The sequence below is a fragment of the Antennarius striatus genome, chromosome 12, assembly GCF_040054535.1.
Source record: "Antennarius striatus isolate MH-2024 chromosome 12, ASM4005453v1, whole genome shotgun sequence".
Classification (NCBI taxonomy): Eukaryota; Metazoa; Chordata; class Actinopteri; order Lophiiformes; family Antennariidae; genus Antennarius; species Antennarius striatus.
Genome location: NC_090787.1, coordinates 6670545 through 6694043, shown reverse-complemented (window position 1 = coordinate 6694043; position 23499 = coordinate 6670545). Strand labels below are relative to the sequence as shown.

Below are 23499 nucleotides of genomic sequence, written 5' to 3'. Positions count from 1 at the left end.
GTGCAGTGTGATTTTGGCGGCCATTCTGAAAATATTGTAATCTTCGAAATGCGATGAAAGTCTGTAATCTCATGTTGTCGTGTTTTAGTGGGTGCTTTTTTTTTTTTTCTTCTTTTTTTTTTTTTACAAAATTAATCAGTATTTTTACACTTTTACAAACTGAGAGAAAACTGGGGATTACAGCATCCATAAACATAGCTCCACCCTCGCACAATCTGCTTTTTATAAATCAGACTGTTAGAGAATAAAATGAACTCCCAGTCAAACTGAAAACATATACCTATTTTCTTGCATAAAAAAATCATTCTATGAAACGGTGTTGGATTACTGAGTAATAATAACATTTTGACATTCCGTTTTTTAAATGGATGCATTAACTTACCACCCCATTTACAGATTTAAACTTTAGGTTGAAGGATGGAGCAGAATAACACATGCAAGCTGATTGCAAGCGATGAGAAAACGTCATCCTGTGTTTACATACAGGCCGTGATCATTTTGTAGCATGACCGCCCTCTGCTGGACAAACGTTAGTACAACAAAAACACTACAAGACATTCACAGGGAAGATGAACAGCTTCCATCTACCTTAAATTTATGCACGTACACTTACACACACAATAGATCACAATACAATCACGCGCTCACACACACAGACACACACACACACACACACACACACACACACACACACACACACACACACACACACACACAATTAAATGATGCATTAATTAAAATTGTGTCCCTGTGTGCATTCATGTGTAGGAAAAAGCTAGGTCAGCGGTAGGGGTAGCGTTTAATGACTATCGAGAGGCTCTGTGTTTGTGTGTGTGTGTGTGTGTGTGTGTGTGTGTGTGTGTGTGTGTGTGTATGTGTGTGTGTGTGTGTGTGTGTCCATCCGTCCGTGCATGGCTAGTGGTTAATGGTTACACATCGGCCTAGTTTTTGTCTAGACGGCGACTGAAGGGTTACAGTCACGCACTCCTTATGCACAGTTGAATGATTGTGTGTTTCTCTTTCGTAATAGATCAGTGTGACTCCATTTGCGTCTGACCTGGTCTCATATGGCTTTTTAAGCCCTTTGCAGACTATTTACGTCGAGTTAAACTGAACACATGTGTCTCTGGTCATCCTCCCATCTATGCTGTACGGCAGTTCTGCAAGGAGTTCTCCTGGTATCATACTCAAATGAGCACTACACACACACACACACACTGCATCTACTCTTGACTGTGTGTGTCTAATATTCATAAATGATACCTCATTATTCATGGGAAACAGAGTGTTATTGGAACATCGGTTACAGCGGTAATGTCTCGCCATCCGTTGCTGTTCTTGTCCCGAGGAACTTTGTAGCCAAAGTTGTGAAAGGAGTTTTATGGTGGATTTGTCTGTGGCGTCTGTCCTCTCCGACTCAAGCCTCCACCTTTCAAGCGAAGGGTGATCGACGACAGGCCGACGAAGCGTCTTCTGTTTTGTTCAATGATTTCATTTGCTACTTCATTTTTCCAGTCGCACCACGTTATCTCCGCGGCGTGGTCACCACGTGCGGCAGCGTCGGTGTTTCCCGATAGGCTGAATGATTGATTAGCCCCACGTGTTTTTGATTTATTCATTTTTTCTCGACGATGTCAGCTCGCACGTCGTTTAAAACGACCGCCGACGTTCACGTGTCTCGCGCCCTCGCTCTCGACTCCCAAAGAAGCTTTCCAAGTCTCCCTTCTTCTGTCTCCACTAATATCTCACGAGCAATCTTTCTTCTGCTGCGTCTTGCCAAACTCTTCTCGGGGTGGAGGTTCAGTGAGTGTTGCTTTAGGGAACACGATTTCCTCACAAGGCAATGAAAACTTCCAGGACGGTTTTTCATGTGCTTTCGGGTACTCGGGCGTCACAGGTTTATATCTACACGTTGGTTCTCGACGTGAGAGCTGCTTTGACACGCACTGTCAAATCCACTGCGAGTAAATCCCGATGCAGTTGTGCCAGGAAGCGGTTTAGGCGTTCACACAGGCAGCTTGAGACAGACTTGGAAGAGTGAAACAAAGTCTATTAATAGAGCGTTATGTTTCTTCATTGCCTGTGAGTTCATCTATCGTGTCAACCCAAAGATGGGCTCGCCGCCGTTAGACGCTTAGTTTTTGTTCGCGGTTTCTGCCTCTCTTTCAAACCGCTGCAGAGGATTCGCGCTGTTATTTGGGGTCTGGAATGTCATTTTAAATGAAGGCTGTGTAAAACCACGGCCGTGTTTTCCTCTTGTCCGTACAGTGTGAGTTGAAAATCCAGATAAAAGTTTGTGGGACAACGGGTCTGTAATCTCCTGTCTGGTATCCAGGGCTTTGTATTCTCTGTGAATCGGGAATTCAAAGGGAAGTGGACTGACAGGTTTCGTCTTCGGAAAGCTAAGAAAAGCCTCCTCCGAGCCGAGGCGGTTGCGGTGAGGCCCGGCCAGACGTAGTTATCGTTGGCTTCTACACAGAAGCATGAATGGATTTGCGTCTGGAGTGCATTTAAGTTCTTTTATCCCCAAAAAAACGTTTTGGCGGACTCTCTCTCCCTCTCCTCCTCCGCTGTTCTCCTTTTCCTTTTCTCCGTGTTTGTTTCTCAGTCCTGCTTCCTTTCCGTGGAAACATCTTTCTCTCTCTTCCTGCCCGGTTCAGTTTAACAGCCTCATTGACCTCAACTGACCCCTCAGGTTTATGATCCGGGTCCAGACAGATCATAAGTTTTCTGTGGGAACATTTTTATTTATTTTTTACCCTTTTTTGCTCCTTTCCACCTTATCTTACCTTTCCTGTCTTCATCCAGCTCCGTCTCCCTCCCTTCGTTTCCACGTCTACTGGACTTTTTTTTTTTTAATCATGTGTTTCTTGTGTTACATTAAGTTGGTTTTCTGTCACCTTCAAGTGGTTTGTCACACAAGTAATTATCTGAATTGCAATGTATAAATTATAGAAGTAATATAAAAAAATGTCATGAAACCCTTCCTGCTCAAGTGGTTTGTGTGGGTCAGTGATGCGACTGTTGTGTGATGATTTAAACCACCACCAGTTCTTCAGAGGAGACTCAAACAAGTCGCTGCACTTTGAGGTCATCCGTCCTTATTAGGACTCTGTGTGACCTTTAATTTACATTTCTTTGATTCTTCCTTCCTTTTTTAATACTACAGTATCGAGTTAGAATGAAAAGAAATGTTTTACGCTTAAATTAATGGGTGAATTTGCCCTGTGTGGAAAATCCTGGGCTCTGTTACTTCAAACAACAGCGCTGCCAGCAGCGAGGGGTTTTGGAAGAGGTGTTCCAGCGCATGGCAGCTGATGTGGAAACCTGTCTAAAGAATCACTGCTAATGGAGCAGAAAGCCAGTGTGTGTACATTTACTTGTCATTTATGTCACCCACTAATGTGGTTTCATCACATCCTGGCAGCATTTCTATTGTCGATGATCCAGATCTCTGACAGTGAGTCTCCAGCTGTCTTATCTGGAATGTTTTCTCTTTCTCACCTGCAGGTTTTTTCATCACAGACATCAAAAAACATCCAAAGGTATGTTGTCTTTTTTTTTCTTTTCTTTTTTTTAAACTTCTCCACTTTTTCGATTTCTGTTGTGTTGATCACTTTTTATTGTGAAATTTTCCTTGTGTTTTTGTTTTTAAAAAGTGATTTTTAAAAAAAAAAAATTTTAATGACCCTAAATTAGCTGCTGCATAGCTTTTAGTCATTAATGTACAGTCGGTGGCTGAAACGTCTGTTCCTGCCTTTGGTAATGATAGACGTGTAGTTACTGACCATCACCACTAGATGGAGGCAGAGTGTTTCTGTCAGCCTCTCATCCTCAAACTCAGGGTGACTCTCCTCAGCAGACCGAACCAGCACACTGCATGTAGCATGTAGAGGTTGATGTTGAAGCAAAAGGGTAACGGTGAACACTAACTGATGTAAGAGGTTGTTTTTCTTCTTTAAGTCAGTAACTTTGACAGCGGATCGGTCATGTGTTCATTCACATGCACAAGAAAAGACGTGTTTCCTTCCTCCACTAGTCCCCTCCTTCTTTCCTCAGTCTGCTCCATCCCCTCTCCTCTCTGACTACTGATAGGGCAGAGATGGAGTCAACATACGAGAGAACCCGCGAGAGGAGGAGGCAGAGAGGGAGGGAGGGGAAGAGAGCTGGGATACACGAGACGGACTAAAGTAGAAAGAAAGAAACGCTGCAGGTGTGTGGAGTTCGATTACCATTAGTGGACGCGTGAGAGCGCTCAGAGGAGGAGGACGGGTAGCAGATAAAGTTCTGTTCTGTGCAGGATAGCCTAGAAAGCTCTTTAGTTGAGTCAGTGCTGACCAAGCCATGGCCCTTCTTCCCAACGGCTCGCAGAACCCGGGCTCCTACTTCTGCCTGATCCGACGCAGGTTCAAAAGGAGGCGCAAGAAACGCTCTGAGCGCAAAGGTAACCCTCACAAGCAAGCAGGCAGAGAGAGAGAGAGAGAGAGATGCTGCGCTGCCTTATTAGACTTCATAACGCTTAGTGAGAGACGACAGCTCAGGACTGCTTTGTGTCACCTGTCTCTCAAGTTGTTAATGGCATCAGATTATTTTTCATGCAATCTACTGAGGCTTCCTTTGTTAAAGAAGCACATCTTTATTGGGGCTGATAAACTTGTGCAGGTTAATTGTGATGGTGGCCTTTCTTTGGTAGTTCACACATGGAGAGCTCTCATTTGTGGCATTTTCTGTTTATTCGATCGAAACATCCTCTGGCATGATAACGTCTGAAGGATTATTATTATTATTATTATTATTATTATTATTATTATTATTATTATTATTATTATTATTATTATTATTATTATTATTATTATTATTATTATTATTATTATTATCATTATTATTATCAGAATTTCTAACTGAAAAATAAAGTCGTTAAGTTTGTATAAAGTGATGTTTTTGTCTATTTTTTTGTTTGTTTTATTATTCCTTGTATAGTTTTTTGTAATGGGAAATTCTTTATATTAAAATTATCGGTGGGTTATGATTAAAAATTAATTACAGCTTACATTTAATCGACTGTTCGGACACAATTTCTTAACAGTAGTCTGGAAACAAAGCTGTATGTTAGAATTAAATCTTTGTAAAACGTAGACTTTTTTTGTTGTTGTTGGTTTTTTTTTACATTTATGACGAGACATGTGACAAAGGTTCTAAAAAGCATCCTAAACCCAGCTGTGGACTTTCAAATATTTATTCGGACACGGGACGCCCTGCCACACAATGAGAGTTCCGGTTGTGTCCGATGTGTTTGGACTAAATGTACTTTGGTGTTTTTTTTCTCATCCTGCTTTTCCCTCTTTTACAATTGTTATTTATTATGAGAATAGTCTTTTATTTGCTTTCTCCCTGCTGCTCCAGTTTTCCTCTGAATGGGACAGGTCCGTATCTCTGGGTAATTGAAGTCAGGCGCAGGGGGGGGGGGGCACTGTCTCTTCTGACTTTGCTGGTCTCCTGTGTAGATTATCCTAACAGCAAAGGTAGTAATTACTTAGGTGGCCACAGTCCACTGAAAGTATTAGCCATGTCACCCTCCACCACCACCACCCTGAAACTCCCCCTACCCTCCTCTTCATCGAGCCGTGTCCCTTCATCCAAGTAAATCCACCACTGCTGATGCTGCATTTTTCAGCCCCCAGTTCACACCCCAGCGCCGCTCGCTCAGACTGACTCCGTCCATCAGCATTACACAGGTCTGTTTCCTGCCTTTTCATTCTCCATTATCACCACGGGAATGAAAGTCAGACTTTTTTTTTTCTTTTTTTCTTCTACCATCGTGAGAGAAGCCATTACCGGGCAGGACCGGGTGGGCTAATGTTGATATAGTCTCAGTCAGCGTTAATGCCCCCTTCTGAAGACCTCCTGATAAGTTGCTTAGTGCCACAGCAGCTAATGATAGCTGTGAGGGCGGGGGCACGGGCTTCCTTAAAACAGGCATCCGTAGGATGCTCAGCGTCCTTGGCGATGAGGTTCGAATCGATTAGCGGTCTCCACAAGAACGCTTCGACCTGTCGGTAGACGGGTTGAGAAGGGTCGCCAACCATAAACCCAAACTGCAGCCCTGAACATATTTCAGGTGTGTCCTTCTAGTTTTTGTCCTTCTAGTTTTTGTCCCTTCTAGTTTTTGTCCCTCAGAGTTCGGTCTCTTTTCTCTCCAACTGGGCTCAGTTGGAAAGTTGACAATCAGATTTCGAACGAAAGTCGATGCACAGGCTAAAACTTGTGTAATTGTGTGTAATTGTAATTACTGGACTTCAATAACTGAATACTCATTTTAAATGTGGACATGTTGATTAAGCATAAATAGTAATGCTACAGTTCAATAACTGTCAGCTAAAGTCAATACTTAAAGTAAAAGTAGTAAAAATTGGTTAAAAAGCCCATGTTAGGCAGATGTGATATATTTTGTTGTTTCCTTGTTTATGTTTACACTGTTCACCAGCACACTTAAACCCCAATCCTGACTAAATGCTCTCCTTTAAGTCTTGTCAGTGGTTTCATGTTTTAATAATTATTATTATTATAAATAATAATTAATCCTTTAAGGATCCCCGTATGTAGATTACTTTTTTACATCTAAATAATAATCATGCATATATATATGTATATCGTACAGGCGTGCACACACACACACACACACACACACACACACACACTCACACACACACACAAGGGGCAGAGCGGTGGGCAGCTCTCACGTGGGTCTCACCAAATTTGACTTTGATAAATAACTTTCTCATTGAAAACTTTTTACTTTCTTTCATAGTTTAATTAGGCAGCTGTGTCAGGATCAGGGTCCTGCTGTGAAACATGCTGACTCACCGTTACACTGTCCTGACTCACCGTTCAACATCTTTTTAAAAAAAATTTTTTACCTGCTACAACGGTTTAACTGTTCATCGATGGATTGTCACTCACAGCGTCTCAAGTCTTGTGTCACCTCATCATCCATCCTGTAGTTGTAGTTTGGGTTTGTTTTTTTTCCACAATCACAACTTTTTCAGGAATTACGTATTATTTTTAATACTAAGTGAATTACCACACTCAACTTCAGCGTAATCCTTGAAAAGAGGACGTTCTTAAACGTCCTTCTCATACATGTGTCAGTCCACACGTGGATACACGGAGCTTTCCAATAAGGCTGCGTGTAAAATATGGAAAATAGAGAACAAGGGCCTTTTCTGCCCTGCCAGCAAAAATCTCCAAGATGAGCTTTTATAACTTGAAAAGGGGAGATTGTGCACTGCCAGGCTTTTAGCGTCCCCCTCCCTTCAAGAGACTTTACCTTCAAGAAGAATAAGAGGTGCTTCTCCTCTTGAGGTAACCTCACATCCTGTCACAGACAATTCGCCTCCCTTTACTTCTTAGTTTCTCTTTCTCCTCTACTCTTTCTTCCTGTCATCATTCATGTGTCCACAAATACAAATATTCATTTCCCTCCTGCTTTATATGAGCCGCTGCGGGTAGAACAAACACAGATTTACAGCCCTCAAAAAAATTTTTTTTTTTTTTTTAAAAACGCTCAGACGGACTAATTAAATCTTAGCACCAGTGACAAATGAAACCAACTACGGCTGTAGATTATGAGCATTATTTAGAATGTTTCAGGCGCTGCAAACACAGCAGCGCTGGGCCTCGATAAGAAATGACTTGTGTCTGCATAATTAGCTTTGATTAGCATGCTGCTAATGACTGTAAGAGGCTGACAGACAGAACAAAAAAAAAAAAAAAAAAACCCTAACAAACCAAAAAAAACATAATTCGATAATTCGCAAATCGGTGAGGTGTGTTAAAGCTGGCAGAGAGAGACACTCCACGGCCCGAGAGATGTATGCATGGATGTGTGTGTGTCTGCTCCTTTTATCCCTGCAGAGATAAAGCTCATTAGTGTGGCTTCATAGTCTGTGTAGACCCAAATGAATATAGATGCTGAAATGTTTTGCTGTTACAGCCGGTTATTCCACCGCTTTCATGTCAGCGTTGGAGAGAAATGTTTCCAGGTAATGGAACAGGACCTGTTGCAGATGAAAATGTGGTTCTCTGAGCCAAATGTGTCTCCCAGGATAATTAATTTCAAACTTTTTTTTTTTTTTAATGTCAGTCAGTCGGTTTTTAGCAGAAAATGTTTGATCACAGCTCCTATTACCGTCTCGTGCAGGGCTTTCCACGTGGCTGTGCCTCCGACGCTCCTTTGTGTGAACGCTTCCTCTTTCTGCTAGCCGTCACAACCTTTTTTGATCCCCCCCCCCTTCCCATTCTGGCCTCGCCTCGCTGTCCATCACTGCTATCTATCCCCGACAACAGCAAAGCCACACGGTGTGAAATTCAGCTCCCAGGTGACAGAATCACAGGTGGATTTTGTTCATGTCAAAGCATTTATTTTCAGGCTGTATAGTTGCGGAGCAGTTTTCCCCCTAAACACCCCGTCCTCGCTTTGAATGTGACAGATGGCTGTGATGGTGTCAGGAGTTAAATGATTGAAGGCAAGACAGAAAGAACGGGGGGGGTGTCACTTTCAGATTCCAAATTAAACAGCTGCATGGAAAATAAGTCTGTTGAGGAAACTCTCAAACCTCCTTGGAGGCAGTTTCTACGATAAACGCTGTCTTTTAGCTGCTTTTCATGGCACTTTGGGAATTATCCCCAAACTTTAAAAAAAAAAAAAAAAAAAAATCATTTACATGCGTTTTCATGTTCCTTTTTTTTTTTTTTTTTTTTTCTTGATGTTTTGATGCTATGTTGGGTGCGTGAGCATTGAGCAGAGCGGTGGAGGTCCGCTGTGAGCTGTGGAACCATCACACACACACACACACACACACGCACACACACACACACACACACACACACACACACCCACCCACAGTCCCAAAGTTCCAAACACACTCAAACCATACTCGTTTCCCCCCACGGGCGCCCGGTGCTTATATGCTGTGTCATAAATCAGAGCTGTCAAATAGATTTTGCTGCTCAGTGTGAAATGTGAAGAGGCGGCCACCCAACAACCTTGAAAAGATTGAAGAAAGCAAAAGTTTAGATGTTATTATTATTATTATTATTATTATTATTATTATTATTACAGTATTATTATTATTAAACTAATGCTTCTACTTGGACATAGAGTACACAGACAGAAGAAACTAGTGTATGGAATCCTTAATTTAGAACAATAAATTTTTTTCTAGCATTTTTTGGCAAAATGACTAAAGCAGTAAGAAGTAGTGAAAAGATTTTGCAAATGTTTTTTAGGCTTTTGGCAGCCATGTTATAAATGTCTAGATGTTGCATGTTTTTCTGGTCTGAATTCCAAAAAGAACTCCTCCAGTATTTTTCGTCCGATCACGGAATTTTCTGAAGTATTTGTTAAATGTGTGTTTAAAATGAACGCCCTCAGCCTTATCAACTCACCAATGGAGGAGACAGAATAAAAGCTCTGGTTCTACTGTTGCAGCTCGTTTGAAACCAACCCTCGACGTCTGGAGTTGGATGTGGAAACGTTCCGGCTCCACATGCTTCTCTGATTCCCTCTCGTCTCCGTCTGCCACTCAGCCGCTCGCTGAGCAGCAGCTCTCGCTTGTTCTTTGGAAGTGGACCATTAAATTAGCAAAATAAAATGGCGTCAATCACTCAGCCATTAATTCCGTATAATCACCCAATTATTGTAGCTGAACCTGACATGTGGCACCTGTTTGATCACGTGACCATTAACTATTGAACAGAACGAGACACAGCACGCGTTGGCGTCGTTGCTGTCGTAGACGACAGCGAGGGTTTGGTTGCTTGAGTTTCTAAGCCTTGATTCTCGCAGTTTCCTTCATCACCCAACCTCATCCTGTAGAATTCACCGATTGGAGGAACCTGATTGGATGTCAGCGTCTGAATGGCTGCCTCTTAATATGCAGAATAGGAAAGCATGTACATCCAGCAGCAGGGCTAAAAAGGCAAATCGCTTCTGGCAGCCTAATTCTCTGGTCATTAGAAGAGCCAAATTGAATAATGGAGTCCAATGAACGTGTGTGTGTGTGTGTGTGTGCGTGCGTTCGTGCGTGCGTGCGTGTGTGTGTGTGTGTGTGTGTGTGTGCGTCCGTTTGACGAGACAGGGAGGGCCATGTTGGTCAGCCATACTTTGGGGCCACCTTACCTTGGCCCATCAGTTTTAATCAGGCACCACGACAGGCACCCTCCTTCCTGCAATGACCCCTCCCCATTAGGCTGCCAGCCCCCACACATGTACTCCATTACGGTACATTACCTGGTCAGTGCCTCCAGACGTCACCTGAGAAAGCAACAGAGATGAAGAAGGTTTGACTTTACCAAAGAAAAAAACCAAAAAAAAAACCTAATCCCATTTTCGTTAAGACACTTCCTCTCTTGCACTTTTCCGAGGTAATCACAAGACCGCCAACGCTTTATTGGGGAAAGTAATGGGATTTTGGGATGGAAAGAGTAGCTCTCTTTCTCTCTCTCTCTCTAACCACACACATGTACACACAAGGGTCCTCGTATTTCTCCTTGTATCCCTCGCTGTCTTTATTTTCTATTTCGCCCTTCCTGCTCAGCTCCTATATATTAGCGCTATATCTTTGGTCTTTGCATGTTTGTTTGTTTTTTCATTCTTTTTATTTTATGGAAAAAATTCCCAGACTCCTTCATTTTTGATTGAGGCCGGAGATTGCTCACATGGCCAATATATAAAATGATCCCGACCGTCATAACACACACAGAATTATCACAGCTTCCATGTAAGGCAGACTGTTAGGAAGCAGGGAAATGAGGGACAATGTAATCATAGCAGTTTGGATGTTTTACACGATACAGATCTAATCTGTTCCACCTTCAAGGTGGAATAAAAGTAAGACCTGGACTTTATCAGAATAAATGAACTAAACCCACATAAAACAAGGCAGTCAGAGACTGCAACATCCTGCGACTTACCCTGACCTACTTCCATGGCAGGTCAGGGTACCCTGAAAGTAGGACCTGACCAAGTGCATAGCTCTGACCTTTCAGGGTAGGTCACTTGACCATAGATCAAAGCTAGTGCATAGGTAGATCAAAGCACTAGCTTTGATTTATGGTCTTACACTGGCCTTCTCCCTCCTATTTCTTATTCGGTTCTCGAGTGTGCAAAAGTTGAAATTTGACCTTGATCTACTATTCTCAAGGTTAAAGTCATCATCTCATTTTCATCCCCTTTGCTGCCCGAGTAATGTGCTTTTTGTTTCATCTTTCTATCTGCAACGGTTTCAAAGTTATTTGGTGGTCAAAATAACCAACCAACGAACACTGACAATTACAATACATCACCACTTTAAAGCGGTGTGTAAAAACATATACAGCAGGTCTATATGTTATAAAAGCACATTCTGGTTGTCCTGGCATGTCTTGAAAACTATTATTAAGAATGAGGGTGGAATCAACCAGAAATGTTGGAGACCAGCATTGGGGGGCCGATCAGTCTGTGTTAGCGCTGTCTCCAAGGTGGGCTCTCCCATTCCTCATGGCTATTTGTCTCCGTCCACTTCCCTTCCTTTTTGGTGGCCTCTTTTTTTTTTTTTTTTTTTAATTTCAACTCTTCCTCCACCTCATCTTCGATTTCTCATTTTGGACTCAACCTGTTTCTCCTGCCACCTGCACTGCTCTCCTGGTATCTTTCTTTTCTATTACTTATAATTAAATTGTTTATGCTCTATCAATAAATAAAAAAGCAGCAGTGACCTTAATTATGTTTTATAAAAGACACATTCAACTACTTGTTTTTTTACCTGGCATTTGTTTAGAATTCTATTTGGCTGATTAACCTGAGTCGTCCTTGAATGTGGCCGTCTCTTCAAGGACGGAACATTTTTTTGCTAATTACTGGAAGCTTCAGTCGTCACTAATCTAAAATGAATGTTATATTAAACTGTTATATTGTATTTAACATCAGTGGCACGCATTATATTTCATAAGTGCAGACTATGAGGTTTAGCTACAACTTCAAAATGCTTGGCTGTTTCCGGTTAGATTATCCTGATCAATAAACGTTCCCTCTCTCTTAAAGTCCTGCTGCATGAAAAATATGCTTCCTCACTTTAATATGTATGTTTTCTTCTTTTTCTTATAAAAACTCTCAAGCCACTTAAATGAGTCACGAAAAAATCATGTAACATCAGAACTTTGCAATCAATACACAAATAAATTGGGTTTTCTTCTTCTTCAAGTAAATTTCTAACTGCTGCTAGCGAATTTTTTTTAAACATAATCAAAACTGTCTGGTCTTGAACGGAGTGTTTAAAAAGCAATCAGACATAACTGGCGCTCTGTGTTACGTCTGTATGTCAGGTTTAAATACCAGACAGTAATGGAAGGGCTCACTCACCCAACTCATTTGGCTCTCATAGTATTGCACCAGGCACAAGCCAGTTATCTAATCTTTCTGGTATCTACTTTGTGTTTGTCAAACACCACACCGCACATAACGGCACAGCATCCAGACCATATAAAGCCAGGACAAACATGTTTCCTCTGTTGGACGGAGTTTCAGCTCAGACCGTATCCTGTGCTTCTCAGTTGTAAAAGCCATGAAATGAAGTGGATGTTGAGTATGATAACTTCGAAAAAATTACACATGGATGTTTTCAAAAAATAATATTTTATGGAGATGGGTGATCTGATGATCATAAATCAATCATGATGACATCCACAATTTGCTATCATGCAAAATCCCAACCGGTTTGTGTTGGAATTTGTTTGTTTGTTTGTTTTTTTGCCAAACTTCATTCGGCCTCCCAGATCTTTACATGATGACAGAAGGACAAACTTTTTGGTTTTTATTTGTGATACACTCTAGAACTGATTTTGAACACCATTTTGTGTATTTGTGTCGCTGGCGTTGGCGGCCTATGAAATGTCACAGTTAGAGGCTGAGCAGTTGCTCCTTCTGGCCTTGAAACGAATGCGGCCACTGAGTAGCACCCTCCTCCCTCATGAACCAACCTTATAACTGCCCCCACCACCACCACCACCACCTCCACCACTCCTGCCACCACCACCCCCGACTCTTATTAGTGCTGGAGGCATCATAGTCTCGCTCAGATGATTTATGACTCCACCTGAAGCCAGCCTAAGAACTTTCGGTGTGTTTGTGTGAAAATTGAAGGGGGAGAAAGAAAATGCAACTGAAAAAGTCTTTTTGTGTGTGAAAGAAACAAAGGTGTGAAAGTAAACAGCTTTGTGTGGGCTGCAGAAACAAACACATGGAAAATGCATGTGGTAGTCCTGCGGCAGACTGATGGTAATTTCATGGGTTTTGTTTTAGGACGTTTGATTTACAACTTCTTTGCACGCGCTGCATGGAATAGCGTATCGCACATAGAAAGAAAAGTGTTAGTGGGTGTTCTTCATGTATTTGGACACTATTATTTCTCGGGGGTAGCCTTTACGACTCGGCCTCTCGCTCTCTCTCCCTTTCCTTTAGCTCCTCCATGAACCTTGACTCCGTCAGCCTTCTGAAATCCAATCTCCCATAAAACCCATCAAATAAAAAATTCATATTGATACTCTCTGCCTCTGCTTCCTCCACTTTCCCCTTCCTTCACCATCAGCGGTCCACAATGATAAATGACCGACTGTCAGATATTAAAGTCTGGAACACAATAAAAGACAGATTCTCTTCTTTTCACAGCTCTCCATCCCTGCAGTTCCATTTTCTCGGTTTCTACTAATTTTTACATTTCATTCCATTACATGTACATGTTAGACATTCTGTTGGGCTTAACTACTTAGTAACGTACTAATAACATATTCTGTAATGAAGATTACTCAGCAAATTTTTCATTACCTAAAAATGATTTTGAAGATGAAATAGGCTTTGATGAAAATTCAGCCAGTCTCTGGCATACCATATTAGACGTGTGTGCATGCCCTCCATTGTTTTCAGCCATGTAGAGCCATAGTAGCCACCCAACCAATCAGTTATTGTCTGGTTTATTTCTGAAGTTAATCCTGCAAACGGTGCAAATCACCTCCAGCCGTCCGTACCCAAATCTATCGATCCTGTTGGAAAATCAAAGAAGTTTGGCTGTAATTTTTTTCCTTCATTGATTTCTACCAGCCTTGGTAAACCTGCTCACCCTCGGTCCATGAAGGTTTTGGTGTCATCTCTGCTGTCCTTTCTCTCCTAAGCAGACGCACATTGTGTTGTCTTTCCCACAGTTTTTTTCCTGATTTATGGTTTTGTTAAGTTGAAGGACACTCTTTCCAGCCAACTTTTCACAGTCCACGACACTTTTTTATTTTATTAGATGAGTAAAAACAAAAGTTTCCTATAAGCTGTTTCCATAGAGAATTGAATCCTTCAATGCAGCTCTGTAAACTGTATTAACTACTATTCCTTGTGACGATGTACATCTAATATGTGAGCCCCTTTCATTCATAAGTATTTATTTACATTAGTTTAGTTTATTTCATTAAGTTGTTTCGTCTATTTGTATATTTACAATTTACATAGCAGCTTCACATCTATTTAATGTAAAATTTTCATTATGGCTGCTGGAGCATTGTATATATTGTCAGTAGGGTTTTTCAATTTACATGTGTAATTTTCCAAAATAAAAATCAGATTCAGAATATATATGTACATGAAATAACAGTAGACAAAAGAAACAGGCAATTTGAATCCTTTAACTAAATTCCAAAAGGCAGGTTTAGCTATTTTCTTTATAGAACAACATAGATTAATAAGAAGCACAGGATCTTGAAGTTTGAGCTGTCATGGTAGTAAACTTTCTGTAAGGTAGAACTAAAGCTAAATCCGAACCAAGTCAAAGCCTGTGTGTAAAGGTAGTATCCATTATTCCCTCTTAACTCCCTGCTGAGCCTCGGTACCGGTCCATTACACAGAGAGTCCTGGCATACCTGGCATACTGAGAGCCACAATAGCGCCCCAGAGAGCCAGTAGCACTGAGCGGTCAGTTAAGCAAGCGAGTCATCTGCTGCAAATGACCAAGGACTTGATGCTGTGGATGTGATCGTCACTTTGAGTAAAAGCTTTTCACCTTGATCATATCGTCTGCACGAAATAGTGAACTGAAACTTCACTTCAAGTCAAATTTGTACGCATTGTTTCTACAGTCCACGCATTTTTTTTTTAAAGTTGGATCCATCCATCCATCCATCTAAAAGGTGGCATCAGTTGCATGCTGGATCTTGTTTGACAAAGACGCCCTGATGACAAAATCAGTATACTTCATATCTCCTCAAAAGATGATAGACAAAATTGAATGATTTTACTTCATAATCAATTTCTTCAACCTGCCCTTTTTTTTAAAAATACATTTTAAGCCACGTTTGAGCTCACGGGATTTCTGTGTCACTCTACTCACAGTCACCTATGATGAGGTTATCATTTAACCACAGCAGGGACAGCTGTGTCCTTGGACAGAAACTTCTAATCATGTGAGCAGAGTCATCATCATCATCATTCTCAAACCTGTGTTGACCCTGTCAGCACAATGACATGTGAGGCTGCTGTATGTTTGACAGACTATGCGTTTGTATTATAACAAGCTGTTAATGTAGTCTGGGCTGCAGCGCTAAATTGCATCAAGGGGCTCAATCCTGAGGTGGCGTCACTTTACCAGCAGACTGAAGACAAGAAATGATAATTGAAAGTGTTTTTTTCCCCAAAAAGTAAAATGTAAGTGGCTCTTTTTTATTGTTGTTTGTCAGCTCCGAGGCGCACCGGCGTCGTGCCTGGAGTTTCCCCTCGCCTCACGCCCTAAGCCTGCTGGGATAGGCTCCAGCTCCCCGTGACCCGCGACAGCGGATAAAGCGGTGAAAGAAAATTAATGGATGGATGTTTTTAAAACAAATTTGGGGAGAAAAATTAGATGGTATTCCATCTAATGTAAAGTATAAACAATATTATATGTGAAAAGAAAATGTCCCACCAGTTTTGTCAGGAGTATGTGGATGAACACACCCCACTGTAGTCTCACAAATCAATGTGTCTAGACACCAAATAAAAGGTCGAATGTCAAGAAAAACAGCCTAAAAATCTAAAGTGATGCATGAGACTGAAAGAGTTTTCTCGCTGTTATTTGATGTTAAGGTATGATCTCTCTAATGCCTTCTAGTCATATTGGATCCGTCCAAAGCAATTTTTAAAGCTGTTCCTTTCCATTTGCATTGAAAGGTCATGTAGATAAGACACTAAAGAGAACGGACAAATCACTCATTACCATATGAATAAAGCAGCATACGCATCCTAAATGGTGTCACCTTCCAAGACTGAACTGAACCACCTACAACTCTGTTTTCTACTACGTGAGCAGCAGATGTACTTCAGAATCAACACCACAGAAAAACACGTCATGTTCTTTCTACGTAACCTGACAACACCCAAAGTCATGCACAAAATGTGACCGTGGCATCAAAGCTTTCAGAAGAATTGTGGTTTGCCAGTTTAAAACAAGACTAAGCACTGGAAAGGACCACTTTAAAACAGTTGTCATGGGAACAAATGGCGAAACCCTGACATACATGAATGCAAATACGTAGTTATATTAACGATCCTTTATATATTGGTGTCAGTCATCTGGACTCTGTTCAGAGTTGGGGATTTTTTCATTTTTTGTTCTCTTTTAAATTCCGCTCGGAAAGTGAACCAATCTGATTGCAGAGCTGTGTGGCCAAACATTGATATTTAATTATTTTTTTTTAGAGGTTATCTAAAAATATTAAAGGTCATCCATTTGTGCAAGCAAGATAATTTATTTAATTATTTATGTCTCAGACTTTGGTTGTTTGTTTTTTTTCAGGTCCAAAGTTGGTCTTAAATAGTTTTAATGGGAAATGTGACTTCCTCCCTCGGCCATCATACACAGTTTGTTTTAGACGGTTTGAACCCACAGCCTGCCAAGGACAGACCTTCCTATCGCCTTCTGTTTTAGTGAAGATAATGATTCTTTTACCTGGAATAGGATTGCATTTTCTATCTCTCTCATCTTCTATTCTTCCCTCACCTTTACCTTTCAATCCCTCACTCCACCCCACCTCCTCACGTCAGCTGGCGATGCTCCGCGGTGGCGGTGCTCTATCGCTCTGTCACAGCTCAAGCGAGGGATGAGAGACAAATCAAAATCACCTTATTTCCCCTCAGTCCCTCTCACCAGATTGAATTTAGGGTTTTTCATCTTCTTTCTCATCTTTCTCTTCTCCCTGCCTCCCTCAGCATCCACTCAGAATTACCTGGAACCAAGCAGTCTTACAACTTGATGACGCAGTATCATTTATGCATATGAGGGAGATAGTCCGCAGCCTGACTGCCGATTCGTTTAGCTTGCTTTAAATCCACTCTTTCAGTCATATACCAAACTTCAATAAGACTCCTGCTGTACTTATAGTTTTTTTATTAATCGTCAAGCAAATACCCATACCTATATATAAGATTATATAAAATTACCGTAAATTCTTGCTTCAATAGTGGAGAGAATTGTTTCATAGTTTGCTGAAAATGTTCATAAATTTGCAAGATTTAAATTATCATGTTTCACAAAGTTTTGAAAAATCGCTTCTTCCTCACTCGAAACACGCTGCTGGTATTACAATTCAAAATAAAGATCTATAATTCAGTTGGTTTTGCAGTAAGTAAAAAAATTATTTGCGCATTCTCTATGTTTTGAAACTTGTGCAACCAAATGTCACATTATAGATGCAGTACACATTCGATCTGCCACGTGTCTTGGTGCGTGTCGCTACTTTCTCTTTCCAAATGGCGTGATTTTACAGGTTGATGAGGGAGCAAACATCAACAGGCTGCTGTAACCAGGTTTTTTCCTCTAAAGCCCTTTAGACATTCACCTCCAGAATGATTCACAGAACACACACAAACCATCACACACTCCCTTCATGAATTCTTTGTGGGACTCTCCCTAAGGGATCGCTCCTGATTTCAGGAATAGTTAGAGATTCTCGGCCGAGGCGTTCTTATCTGAAAATCAAAGCTGACAACCACATTAGAGTTGTATGCTGATTATGCAACACGGTGGTGTGTGTTGGGTGAGTACGAATAGAACCAGTCTCGTTTAATTCTTAGTTTTACATTCAGAGACACTTAACGTAAGTCATCTCTCCACAATTGCCCAATTTCACACCATTATCATGAAGAGGAAGTCGACTTCATCTGAAACTGAGACGCCTTATTAGCGTAAATCTATTTATGGACAACAAGTTAAGCTTTTTAATGCTAAAAGAAATAACAGCAGGAGAACCGACCAGTAAGTGGTGTTTCTAGTGTTGTGTGTACACGTAGGTAGGAGTCACTGAAGGAGTACTGGGGGAGTGTCGGGGACACCCGACACGTACTACCTGAGAAAAAATGACTCCAATCTTCAACTACCCCTCCCCTTAACCCCCTTCACCCCACCTTTTCATTTTCAATTATGGGACGGAATATGAATCTTTAATAGGGTGATAATTGTGCTACCATATTTGCTGTCACCCACCATTAGCTCAGATTAATTAGCCCATTTAGTTTAGCTTAAGAAAGTGTCTGGCTGAGGAATGGGGGGCACTGGTGGAAGACGGGGGAGAGAGAGAGAGTAGGATCAGCACAATCTGTTCTGTATCATAACGCCATCTTTCTCTCCGTCTCTCCGTCTCGTTCGTCTCCCTGGCTTTTCCCACTTTGCTGCTTCAACTTTCTGTTTCTCTGATCTAACCTACTCCGTTAGTCCGTTTCATCAGCCTGCACTCATCTTCCCCGCTCTCAGCAACAATTTTTGTCGCTCTATAACTTTTTAAGTGTTCGGTGAGGAGACTGATCGGTAAAGTCATGCAGTTGAAACTTTCTCAGTCCTATTATTGCGGTAATTAGCGTTACCGCAACTTTTCCGAGTAATTCTCTAAAAGCACGTTTGATCAGGTCTTAAAGTTGTTTGAAGGATTAGGAAATCATGAAATGAGCATGAAAAATGTATATACAACAGCTTGTTAGGGGTCATTTTTTCTCCTTTTTTTTGTAGCTAGTTCACAACGATGAAAAAAAGGGGTTGTATAAAGCGTTTTCTGGCTCCATTGAGAACTGCGTAGACCACATGATTGAAAATGATGAAAAAACAAGCAATAAAACATGGCAGTAGTGTGTCAGAAAGCGGAGAGGTAATGGAACCCTTTAACCTGTTTCCCCTGTCTGTTCCAGGCTAATGGCTTCAGCCTACATTAGCTGGACTGCAGTCAGGGACAGGGTTTTTCCAAAAAAGAACAACACAGAAAAATAAAGATTGTATTGCTTTCAATAAATTTAGCAAAATATACATTTTTTTATCAGGAGGTTTTGGAATGTTTTATGAATTTGTTTTGCAGAATGCAAACTCATTTTGTTTGTATTTTAAGTATTTGCTTTCATGAATTAAAATTCAATGAATATATATCTTTCTATTAATAGACCATCGGTTTACACTCATATTGGTAAATCCCTTTTGTCTTTTAGCCCCTTTCAGCGATTTATTTCAATCTGAAGCGATGTGGATGTTATATAACAAAACAGCAGACAGGTCATTTTCACAGACAAACTAAATCAAGTTTAAACTCAGAGTTTAACAGCCATTTATAATATATTAAAACATTATAATAATATTTAATAATTATCCAATTATCCAAAAACAAGTAATGTTGTAAAAGTTGTCTTTGAATATTTACTTTTGACCATTCAATACTATTTTGTTTGTATATGTCCTGAAGCTCCCAAGAAGGCTGGAAAAAAAGGTTTTTGTTTTCTCTAATGAGTCATTCATCAACTCAGAGTTGGGTGTTGTCTGCCTGCGTATAATCGGCATCATCGACGAACATTACAGATTGCATGAAATCACTTGATTCTGTGTTAGTGTGAAAATGATTGCTTAATGGAGCTTTAATCACACTCTCCACCTTGGGATAAGTCGTGTGCGGGGCGATGGAGTAACTTGGCCATGTCACTCGCCGTATATCTCTCAGCAGGCAGCAGGAAATGAGGTCTAATCGGAGGGATATTAAAGTCACAATAGACTGCTCCTGCTATTAAGACCTGTCAGCCCTGGCCTCCGCTCTCACCTTGATATCTCTGAGTCGCTGAATATTTATATGCCTACATCATCAGCTACTTGCACAGTGCAATATGTGCATTTTTTTCTTTGTGGGTATGTGCTGGGGCAACAAGAAATTTATTACATCCCCCTTCAAAGCGGTGATGTGTTGTGATTGTCAGTGTTCGTGTGTTTGTCTGTTGGTCCGTTCGTATGTCCATCAAATATCTTCACAACCCTTGCAGATAGAAAGGTGAAACAAAAAGCAGATTACTCGGGCGGCAAAGGGGATGAAAATGAGATGATGACTTTGAGCAAAATAGGTCAAGGCCAAATTTTAACTTGTGTACACTCAGGAACCGGATATGATAGAAAGACGAGGGAGAAGGCCAGTGTGAGGAAGACCATAGATCAAAGCCAGTGCTTTGATCTACCTATGCACTAACTTTGGTCAATGGTGCATAGCTTTGACCTACCCTGAAAGGTCAAAGCTATGCACTTGTCAGGTAATACTTTCAGGGTACCCTGACCTACCCTTCGCAGGATGATGCAGTCTATGACTGCCTTGTTATCACTGTAACCACTCATGTCTTCAAGTGTGTTTATATGCATACGTGTCACCCTGCTTACGCAGTCCACCCTCATGTCTTCTGATCCCTCAGGTGCAGTGGGGGCCGGGCTGCTCTCAGGTCAGAACAAATCTGTCACCATGGATGTGGATGAAGAGGAGAATATGAGTGAGTCCACTCTGGTTTTTCTCATTTTGAAGTCCGTCTTCCTGTTTGAGCGATATTTGGTCTTTACTTTCAAAAGTCTGCCTGTTTGTTTCTTTTATTTCTGCATGTTTGCCTTTCTTGTGTGTAATCAGTATGAACACATGATCATTATTTTATGCTTCTATTTATATGTTTCAACTATACATCCAGTGTTACAGAAAATTATTCAATCTAAATGCAAATTTTACCAGCACGTATTTTAATGTGAACAAACAAAAAATATTAGTTGTATCTCTTGTGCCATTAATTATGTTGTAATTATTGTTGCCCCTCCATGGGCAGGATGGGAGCATCAATTTGTCCTCACTTGATCCATGACAGAACAGTACATACACAAATCCTACGAATGTGAGACACTGAGTTTATTGAAATTTTTTTAAGGAAGAGCTAATCATAACATTTGAGAGGGTGCAGGTCATATTACAGATTCCCTCTACCTTTCTTCCTCCCTTTAGAAAGTCCTCTTCACTCCATCTCATTGAAGTTTAATTAGACGTTTTGATTTGAACTCAGTAAGTCAGCCTCAGAGGGCACGGAAAACCATAATTAAATGCGTCTCCCTGTTCCTTCACAATTCTGAGCTCACGTTCAAAAGGGAGCTGTCAGCCAAGCGGTGCCTTGACTCCCAATACGAGTTAACAGTCCCAATTGGAGCTTCGTACTCATTGTTTGCGCTCTGAGACGAAGTGCGTTGTTGTCTGTCAAGTCAAATGAGATGGTTGCAAAGTAGTCTTTGTTGTCTTTTGAAGCCGCTGAAGCCTCAGAAGATATACAGTATTTGAAGATAAAGCACAGGTCTGTTTCTTTCAATTCAGGGAACACCAGAGAAAAATCGTGAAACAATTTTTAGCTTTTATGCAACAACTTAAGCAGTTCTTCAGATGCATTAATCATCTTGAAATGAAAGCACTACTTGAAATGAAAATTACATTTTGATTAAAGAGCTGTTTTTGTCCACATTGTTTGGTTAAAGCAAAATCCACAGGGGACGTAAGCTTAAAGCCAGTCATCCAAGTATATCTGATTTTTGCCTTTGCATAGCTAATGGCTTCTGATTACACAGATACTGGCATGATATTGATCGTAATTGCATGTTTTCCTTATTTCAATGCATGGTTTCATGTTTATTGCTGAGAGGCTTTTGTTCTGTGATGTGCTAGAGTACTGGATGTCCATCATCCTGCTAAAAGTCTTCAGACTTTAAATTTAATAGCATCACTTTGAGCGATTGGGTGATTAGAAGAAAGATGGCTCCAAATTTTTTGTTTGTGTGTGTGTGAGCCACAGTAATATCTGTTTCGGTCTAGAACATGTTAGAGATTTCAGTATGTTACTACATTTGTTGATTGGCTTTATTGTTTCCGCGGGGTTACAGGGAGGAACTGATTTCTAACTACATATCTGAAGCATATTCTGCATTAAATTCAACAAGAAAACCCAGATTTCCAGGAACATTAAGCTCTTTGCAAGCAGAGAATCTTAATGAGTAGCAGTTGTACTTGCTGCATAGTCTTGAAATGATTCATTTATATTGAGTTCTGAATCAGTATGTCCATCATTCAAATTCCCCTGTTCTGTACTTTTATAGTTGGCATTTCTGAGATACTATTGTATATGCATACACTGCATCTCCTCTCCCTTTTTCATTTGTGAATCTGTAAATTCACAGAATGCACGTACACAACAAAAGATAATGCATGTTTCCAGTGACTATGTTCAATTAATTGAAAGATGTCCTGTTTTGTGCTCTCGATCATAGGAATAAATGTCTTCTTTCCTCGCCTTTAGACATGGCAATTGTAGAATGCAGATGGTAACGGCATGTCATTACATTTCGCAACCTGAAACACTGTGTTCTCTGACAAGCTCCATGGGGGGGATCTCAGAGGCGCAGGGTCTTATAAATGGCACCTCATTAGTAACAGATTTTCAATTCAGATTGTTCTCATTTCAAATACAGCAGTCATTCTTTTCAAAACATGTTTTGTAAAAATGGGTAAACGGCTTTTTAACATCCCACCCTGTCACGAGTCAAGCCTTTAGGATCCTGCAGTAGGTGGAGGCTACTCCTTCTGCCTGATGTATTCTCCTGCCTGGTCCTCAGCTCCTCCCCCTGCACTCCTCCCTGCACTCCCTCAACCCAACCTACAATCCCACTCATGCACACTGCGGCCTCTCTTTCTCCTGAGTACCGCAAGGAGTAACCTATCAAGCCTTTGCTGAAGGATGTTATAAATGAAAATTTTTGCCAATATTCCATCCACTTTGCTAACTGGATTCAGTGATATGTGTTCCACAGCACAGCGTATTTCAGAGACTTCAGTTAAGATAAAAAAACTTTAAATTCTACGTCTACTTTCTCTGTAGACGCTCAAGCAAATAAAAATCAATAGAGTGGATGAGAAACAGGCCTGTGTGCGTTTAAGCGTCGCGCTTTAGTGGTGATATGTGACCTTGTATGTGTGCATTTATGTTTGAAACTCAAAAACAAAAAATATAGTTGTATGTAGCTGCTGTCATCACACTCTTTTTATGAAGATATATTAAGGAATATTAGTTCAAATATGAATGCCATTTACACAAAATATAGTCTACAAAATTCCTCCACTGATTTCATTGTTAATCTAGAGACACGTTTA

The 23499-nt window shown here is 40.8% G+C and overlaps 1 protein-coding gene across 3 annotated transcripts in view; it reads left to right on the top strand.

The window, feature by feature from the left end:
• The window catches only part of adarb1b (adenosine deaminase RNA specific B1b), an 87115-nt gene that overhangs the window by 49381 nt on the left and 14235 nt on the right, over nt 1–23499 (top strand). For 2 of the 3 annotated variants that reach the window (XM_068328657.1, XM_068328655.1), the window contains 2 exons: nt 3511–3545; nt 20747–20821. In XM_068328657.1, the coding sequence (XP_068184758.1) occupies nt 20794–20821 (28 nt within the window). In that variant the 5' untranslated portion in view covers nt 3511–3545; nt 20747–20793. Of the gene's footprint in view, nt 1–3510; nt 3546–4215; nt 4445–20746; nt 20822–23499 lie in introns of those variants that run through there. The other variant, XM_068328654.1, reaches the window with a different exon arrangement.